Source organism: Sinocyclocheilus anshuiensis, unplaced genomic scaffold, assembly GCF_001515605.1.
Source record: "Sinocyclocheilus anshuiensis isolate Anshui unplaced genomic scaffold, SAMN03320099.WGS_v1.1 scaffold1854, whole genome shotgun sequence".
Taxonomy (NCBI): domain Eukaryota; kingdom Metazoa; phylum Chordata; class Actinopteri; order Cypriniformes; family Cyprinidae; genus Sinocyclocheilus; species Sinocyclocheilus anshuiensis.
Genome location: NW_015546040.1, coordinates 1,287,639 through 1,296,234, shown reverse-complemented (window position 1 = coordinate 1,296,234; position 8,596 = coordinate 1,287,639). Strand labels below are relative to the sequence as shown.

The 8,596-nt window shown below is 44.1% G+C and overlaps 1 protein-coding gene across 1 annotated transcript in view; it reads right to left on the bottom strand.

The window, feature by feature from the left end:
* Positions 1–1,452: 1,452 nt before the first annotated feature.
* The window catches only part of mettl21ca (methyltransferase 21C, AARS1 lysine a), a 10,137-nt gene continuing 2,993 nt past the window's right edge, over positions 1,453–8,596 (bottom strand). The window contains exons 5-11 of the mRNA XM_016500033.1: positions 7,648–8,373; positions 7,420–7,574; positions 6,610–6,733; positions 5,955–6,530; positions 4,031–4,179; positions 3,771–3,894; positions 1,453–1,964 (exon numbers count right to left, since the gene is read on the bottom strand). Coding sequence (XP_016355519.1) covers positions 1,579–1,964; positions 3,771–3,894; positions 4,031–4,179; positions 5,955–6,530; positions 6,610–6,733; positions 7,420–7,574; positions 7,648–8,373 — 2,240 coding nt within the window. The 3' untranslated portion in view covers positions 1,453–1,578. The remainder of the gene's footprint in view (positions 1,965–3,770; positions 3,895–4,030; positions 4,180–5,954; positions 6,531–6,609; positions 6,734–7,419; positions 7,575–7,647; positions 8,374–8,596) is intronic.

Sequence of the window (8,596 nt, the reverse complement as noted above, 5' to 3'; positions counted from 1 at the left end):
TTGAAATTAAACCAATCAAAAAACAAGTAAGTAATTGGATTTGAGTTGGCCACATATAAAAGAAATCCTATTTAGTTTGAAATCTGAGTTCCACAAAGTTGGTATACGAAGATTTGACAAGTTAGCAAAAAAGAATTGGGCCGATCCAAATATTATAACACTGCCAACCTATTGTTATAGGTCTTGGCCCATATTTGGACGCCAAATGAATATATCTGGAAATGACCTAAAGATGCTGATTTGATAACTTGCAAACGTCGATGTTGGCAGATTGATGTAAAAAACCAATGGGAGTTGTCTGCAGTGTGAACATGGTGTTGGTTCCTTAAACAAATGTGAGCCACAGCCACATATCTTCACCTCCTCTACCTGTGCCGGCAGTGTAGTTCAGAAAGCCTTCTCAAAGTGGTGCATTGAGGTTCACGTCATCAGAATCTCATGGTAGCTGAGTAAATCCTCACCTCGTCCAGCTCTGTCAGTAATGTGGTGTTAAAAGCTTTCTGAAAGTTCTCAATAAATACCAGATCTGACTGATACCGGACCTTGTTTGCAAAGATTACCGTTGTCCCCATTTGACAGAAGTGAAGCATGGTGTCAAGAAGCTCAGCGAGGCAGTCGTGGTGATAGACCACATCAGCTGCCAGCACGTAATCGTAATAATGCGTGGAACGGGGAAACGTCTCCTCCAGTTTGTAGCCCCATTGCAATGCTGTAACCTGAGGCTCGTGTCTCCAGTGCCACCTGGTATTCCGGTTCAAGTTGCACCTCAGATTACCGAGGATTTCTGGCAGATCCGTGGCTGTCAGTTTAGCACCTACAAAAGTTTTGGTCTTAAGCTTAGTCTAAACCAGGGGTGTCCAATTCTGCTCCTGGAGGGCTACTATCCTGCAGAGTTTAGCTCAAATCCTATTTAAACGCACCTGAACAAGTTTAGTCAAGGTCTTTAGGATTACTAGATACTCCAGGCAGGTGTGTTGGGGATGGTTGGAACTAAACTCTGCAGGACGTTGGCCCTCTGGGAGAAGGATTGGACACCCCATGGCTTAGTCCAATGGTTTCCAATCACGTTCCTAGAGCCCCCCAACAACACTCCACTTTTTGCATGTCTCCTTTGTAGGGATGGGCGATATCTTATCGTTTGTAAAAATTCTCTCCACGATAAAAATTAGTCTTCCCCCGATATAACGATGAAGTCTAGTTGTAGACCTATTTCTGTGGGCAACAGTGCAGAGCGACATCACGGAAGGCGGGCGTGAAATTGAGGAGGAGTTGATCGCTAAACGAGGAGCTCCTTCTACAATCTGGAACTTGTTTGGTCAGGGCTGTACAGTGCGACAAAAAATCGGTCTGAGCCTTGAATAAATGTACTACAGTAGCACGTGTTGCTGATTTGATAACTTGCAAACGTCGATGTTGGCAGATTGATGTAAAAAACCAATGGGAGTTGTCTGCAGTGTGAACATGGTGTTGGTTCCTTAAACAAATGTGAGCCACAGCCACATATCTTCACCTCCTCTACCTGTGCCGGCAGTGTAGTTCAGAAAGCCTTCTCAAAGTGGTGCATTGAGGTTCACGTCATCAGAATCTCATGGTAGCTGAGTAAATCCTCACCTCGTCCAGCTCTGTCAGTAATGTGGTGTTAAAAGCTTTCTGAAAGTTCTCAATAAATACCAGATCTGACTGATACCGGACCTTGTTGGCAAAGATTACCGTTGTCCCCATTTGACAGAAGTGAAGCATGGTGTCAAGAAGCTCAGCGAGGCAGTCGTGGTGATAGACCACATCAGCTGCCAGCACGTAATCGTAATAATGCGTGGAACGGGGAAACGTCTCCTCCAGTTTGTAGCCCCATTGCAATGCTGTAACCTGAGGCTCGTGTCTCCAGTGCCACCTGGTATTCCGGTTCAAGTTGCACCTCAGATTACCGAGGATTTCTGGCAGATCCGTGGCTGTCAGTTTAGCACCTACAAAAGTTTTGGTCTTAAGCTTAGTCTAAACCAGGGGTGTCCAATTCTGCTCCTGGAGGGCTACTATCCTGCAGAGTTTAGCTCAAATCCTATTTAAACGCACCTGAACAAGTTTAGTCAAGGTCTTTAGGATTACTAGATACTCCAGGCAGGTGTGTTGGGGATGGTTGGAACTAAACTCTGCAGGACGTTGGCCCTCTGGGAGAAGGATTGGACACCCCATGGCTTAGTCCAATGGTTTCCAATCACGTTCCTAGAGCCCCCCAACAACACTCCACTTTTTGCATGTCTCCTTTGTAGGGATGGGCGATATCTTATCGTTTGTAAAAATTCTCTCCACGATAAAAATTAGTCTTCCCCCGATATAACGATGAAGTCTAGTTGTAGACCTATTTCTGTGGGCAACAGTGCAGAGCGACATCACGGAAGGCGGGCGTGAAATTGAGGAGGAGTTGATCGCTAAACGAGGAGCTCCTTCTACAATCTGGAACTTGTTTGGTCAGGGCTGTACAGTGCGACAAAAAATCGGTCTGAGCCTTGAATAAATGTACTACAGTAGCACGTGTGCAATACAGTTTTGCATGTATGAGCCGGTTTACAAACCTGTTGTCCAACAAAGATATAATTTATTGACATGCTTTTTCTTCAAATTAACTTAATGACATAGTTGAGTGTTTGAAATAACTTCTTTTTGTTATTTCTCTATCTCCATTGTGCGTTTTATTCAGCGATAACTGGATACCTTTGTCCATATTAGGGATTTCCTGGAGCGTCATCAGTAGTGTATTACTTCTGCGATGCATGTGGAGTTTCTGCGCCCTCCGGCTTCCAGTATGAATTAAACAGTCCTTACATTACGTGTGTACTCATTAATGCTCACAACACCCTATTTTGGGTAAAAAATAGGAAAGATAATACTTTTCTCTTAAGAAACAGGATTCCCTGAATTATCGTCATTGATATCATTATCGCAATAAATACCAGAAATATCCTGATATATTTTTAAGCCCATATCGCCCATCCCTACTCCTTTGTCTGACAGACCCATTTCAGGTGTTGGAGTAGTATCAGCCTCAGATGTCACGTCCACGGACCATTGGCTAAACGTCTGATGCATACGGCACACAAAATTGGAAACACTTCAGGAGTTTCAGAGTCGTCATCGGATTGGTTAAATTATGCAGGATTTCCAGGAGATGGGTGCGTCGTGTTCTTTAATGTTCCTCCTGGCCAAACCCCTCATGGAAGAAAGCCGTCGTGTTTACAACTGTGACGATTAGCGCTTATCAGGATCAACTAAACACTGGATTATGTGAAATATTTAAAATTTGCGGCATAGAACATCTAAACAATGTGTCAAAAGAGTTTTACACACCGGTCTGTTATTGTGGGGGACATTTCCACGGCCCTAAACATGACGTGACACAAAATGAAACGTGATTGGTTGCTTTACCTGTCAGTCATGTGGTCTTTTGGGCGGGCCTTGGCCATTCAAAGCGGCTAAGGTTCCCAGACCTTCTGCCATAAGTCTGAAGGTCTGGCTACGCGAGACTATGCAAACTGTTCATTGTTGAGGGCTTCAGGAACGTGGTTGGGAACTGCTGGTTCAGAGGGTAGGCAAGTTCAGACCTAGAGAGCCGCTGTCCTGCAGAGTTTAGCCCCAACCCTAATCAAACAAGCTACTCGATGTGAGTCAGGTGAGTTTTTTTTTTTTTCTGGGTTGAAGCAAAACTCTGCAGGGCAGCGACTCTCAGAACGAACTTGCCTACCCCTGGCCTAATTGTATCAAATATTGACACGTACCGAGAAGTGTGGCAACTATCGAGACAAGGCCTGTTCCTGCTCCGAGCTCCAGCGTTGATTGGTCAAGTAGATTAATCTGCTGTCGGCCCGTTGGGGTGTCCAGAAATCGGCAAAGGGCCAATGCCTATGACATTCAAAACCAGGAGTTCATAGTTTCCATTAGACTCCATGTATTTTACCTTCTCACAAAGCACACATATAGATTCTTCCTAATATGACAGGTTGATATACTGCTGTGCTGTTGAACGTTTAATGCTCACCGCTGGCCATACCACACCGCCATAATGGTCTATGGCTTCTTGAATTTTGATTTCATGACCGAGAAAGTAGTAGATCTCCTTGCTAAGACTGTAGTAGACGGCGGGAGCCCAGGATCTGCGCTCTGGTGGTTCTGTGTTGGCAGGTACAACTGAGGGAAAGATAGAAGAAGAGTATCCCATCAGAAAAGTATCCATAGGCCCTTTCGCACTGGAGGAAGCTTACGGGAACTATTGGCGGAAGTTCCCGCTTTTTGGCACCGCAGGAACTAGGAACGTGTTTAGTTCTAGGAAATCCGTTTGGGGGAACTAATTCAGAGTAGGGTCTAAAACAGTTCTATAGGAACTACCAGTGACCTAAGTGTACGCTGATTGGCCAAACGCATACGAAACACTGGCTTCCTGTCATTTTTAAAAACCGGAGTAAAAATATCTACCTGTTGTTTGCAGCGTTTTTATTCTTTTCTCAGCCTCGATGATAACACTGCAAGTTGTCATACGAAATTTAGTTTTTCTGATTTTTACTTTCAAATGAGTACATTGTGCATCTACATTTCATCTCAGTTATCACGAAACCCACGACACAACAAAAACAACTCCGAACACTGCATCCTCCATTCACCGGTTGTTGATGTTTGTAAATGCAGTGAATAAAGACTTCGCTGCCGGTGCGAATGCAACTCTGAAGCGACTGACAGCGACGTCTTTATTCGTGGCATTTACAAACATCAACAACCGGTGAATGGAGGATGCCGTTATCGGAGCTGTTTTTGTTCTGTGTGTGTCGTGTGTGTGTGTCGACAACTTGCAGTGTTATCATCAAGGTTGAGAAAAGAACACAACGCTACAGGCAAATGCCATTATCGCTGTTATCCATGTTCGTGGAGTAAATATTTTTACTTGGCTTTTTAAAAATGCCGGGTAGCCGGTGTTTCGCATGCATTTGGCAAATCAACATACACTTACATCACTGATAGTTCCTATAGAACTGTTTTAGACCCTACTCCGCAGTAGGAGCTAAATTAGTTCCCCCAAATAGAGTTGTTAAAACTAAATACATTCCTAGTTCCTGCAGTGCGAATGCACCAAAAAGCGGGAACTTCTGCCAATAGTTCTAGGAACTATGAAAAGGTTCCTCCGGTGCGAACGCACCTATATAAGCGCATTGGACCTCTACAATATGCTAGGGCTGGGAAAATAAAACTTACATCACTGATAGTTCCTATAGAACTGTTTTAGACCCTACTCCGCAGTAGGAGCTAAATTAGTTCCCCCAAATAGAGTTGTTAAAACTAAATACATTCCTAGTTCCTGCAGTGCGAATGCACCAAAAAGCGGGAACTTCTGCCAATAGTTCTAGGAACTATGAAAAGGTTCCTCCGGTGCGAACGCACCTATATAAGCGCATTGGACCTCTACAATATGCTAGGGCTGGGAAAATAAATTGATGCATCGCGAATCGAGAAATGATTCCGCATCGATTCTGAGATTTTCCAAATGCATCGCGATTCTTTCTCGAGTCGATTCTGAGCTTAGTTTTGAACAGCAGATGGCACTTTGTGCTTTAGAAACAGCCGTACTCTGCTTGTTTCCAAGTCCTTACACACACTTGAACCTAAAATAATCATTCATAAGATTCGAAAAGGTTGAAGCGAATCACAGTGGGCTGTGTTTACATTAATCTGGCATCATAAAAGCATTCTGAGCCGAGGTGAAATTACAGATTCAGCAGAACGCACAAGCGCTCTTCTTCGTGAGCATTTGAGTGCGCGGATAAAAACTAGTGTAGAGTGCCATCTGCTGTTAAAATCTAAGCTCAGAATCCATTCCAGAGAGAATTGCGATGCATTCGGAAGATCTCAGAATCGATCCACGAATAGATTCTGCATCGATTTATCGTCACAGCCCTACAATATGCAAGCCTAACCTTCTTCCTCTTCCTCTGCAGGTCTTCCCAAATCCTGGAGTTCTTTGTCTACTTGTGCCTCATCTGGCGTTTGAGTATCATCACATTCCTCTGCATTGTTCCCGGTCTCGTTTGTAGAGTTTGGCTCCCCAGCATCATAATTGTCCTCCTCTTCCTCGTTCATCTCTTGAACCTGGTCATCTCTCTGCTCCAGTGTCTTGCTGGTTGCTACGTAAATCCTCACATCATCCAACTCTTCAAGGAGCGTGATTTCAAAATATCTAAGGAAGTTGTCAATGAAGCCCAGATCCGAAGCATAGCGGACCTTGTTCGCCCAGACTAGAATAGTTCCCGGCTGGCAGAAGTGACGCATGGTGACCAGCAGCTCGGCCAAGAAGTTGTGGTGATAGACCACATCAGTCGCCAACACATAATCATACTGGTGTGTGGATCTGGGGAAGAACTCGTCCAGCTTGTGACCCCAGTAGAGTTCTGCAACCAGGGGCTCGTGTCTCCGCCGGCCTCTCGTGTTCCTGTTGAGGTTGTATCTCAGATTACTTAGTATCTCGGGTAAATCCGTTGCTGTTAGTTTGGCACCTATAGAGCAATTTAAGTGATTATCTTGCAACCTACAAAACCATTTAGATTAGTACCCGAGTCTTATCCCAACACTTACCCAATAATGTGACGACAACCGAAAGTAAGCCGGTTCCGGCTCCAAGTTCAAGAACTGATTTGTCGAGTAAATCAATGTGTTGATGACCCTGCGACGTTTCCAAGAATCGGCAAAGTGCAAGTGCCTATATGGAAGGATTACAAATCATATTTTAAAAGTACATCATGTTTGTTTTGCTTGACTGTTTTCTTGGACTATATGCAGCATCGCACAAAAGCAAAGTTCTTAGGTTACTGATGTCATCGCTGATCTAGGGCCAGATTTACTAAACGGGGCAAATTAGCGCAAGAGCGCAATTCCAAAGCAGCACCGATGGACGTGTAAATTTCTGCAGGTGATTTACTGACGATGCACAAATGAAAGAACACAGCAACATCTCATTTACATATCAACCAATGCAATATACCAATGCTCATCAGGTGCGGGTTATCTACTTACGACACAGGCGCAAAATAGTTTAAGTAGTTTTTTGGGGCGTTAAATAATAGTGCAAATACCAGTAATTTGATGTTCGTAAACGTTAGTAAATCGCGTTGTGTGATTAATTTTAATACTCTCCTCCCATAGATTTTGTGCCTGAAAGGGAAACTCCTACAAATGCATATTCAATAAGGTCAGGCGCAAAAATAACTGTCCACGCCTTTTCACCTCTAATTCTTCACTGTGCGTCTTTAGTAAATCTTGACAGTACTATTTTAACGCCAAAAGACAGTTTGCGTTGGTGCAAGCTGTTAGTAAAGCTGGCCCATACTCTATTCACATGTGCATTTTCTCTCATGATTCATTGTTCTGCAGTTGAAAGTGTCTCACCGCTGGCCATATAGTAGCACCGTAAGAATCGATGGACTCCTGAATTGTAATTTCCTGGCCCAAAAAATTATAAACTTCTTTCCCGGCTCTGAAGTAAATAGTCGGTGCCCAGGATCTCATGTACTCCCGTTGTTTATCATTCTCTGTGCTTCCATCTAAAAGAAAAGACCAAATCAGACTCGAATTCATTAGATAAGCCAACTGTGTTTTAGAACAAAAGTCACTGACCAGATTTCTGCTCTACAAACGCTGAATCCATCTCACAGCAGCCATCGTTGTCTTCATCTTCACTATCATCAGGTTCAGTTTCAAGGTTTGTGTTGTCGTCATCGATATTGTTCAGGTTTCCATCCTCCTGGTTTTCCACATCAACATAACCTGTAGCCTGCTCTTCTATAAATTGTACATCTTTCTTTTCATGTTCTTGAACCTGTTCTACAAACTTTTGTTCTATCCACTTGATCTTTCCTTCCTTCATCTCTTTCTTGGTCTTTTTGTTGACCGTTTCATCCTCGTCCACTCCTTTCCTCGCATCCCCTTTAGTCTCGTCTGACGTCTCTAGGCCACTTTCTTCTCTCGTGGTGGCAGAGTAAATCTTTACGTCTCCGTTGTCTGCCAGCAGGTTGGTGTTGAATGTTTTTTTGAAGTTCTCCACAAACACCAGATCAGAATCGAAGCGGGTCTTGTTGGCCCATATGAGGGTTGTACCCGGCTGGCAGAAGTAGCGCATGGTGACTAGTAATTCTGCTAGGAAGTCATGGTGATAGACCACGTCGGCTGCTAATATATAGTCGTATTTGTAGACTGAATGAGGGAAGGTCTTATCGAGCTCATAACCCCAAGAGAGCTCTGCCACCTGCGGCGTGTATCTGCAGCGGCCCCGTGTGTTTCTGGACAGGTTGCATCTCAGGTTCCCGAGGACTTCAGGCAGGTCAGTTGCTGTTACCCAAGCACCTGGAGATGATTATACAGGTATGAAAACACAACACAACCATAGGCTTGTAATATGTTATCTAATCCCACTCCTGGAGGGCCAATGTCCTGCAGAGTTTGGATCCAACCGGCTCCAACACCCTCACCTGGATGTTTCTAGTCTGAAGACATTGATCGGCTGGTGCTTATTTAGGGTTAGAGCTAAACTCTGCAGGACACTAGCCCTTCAAGAACAGGTTTGGAC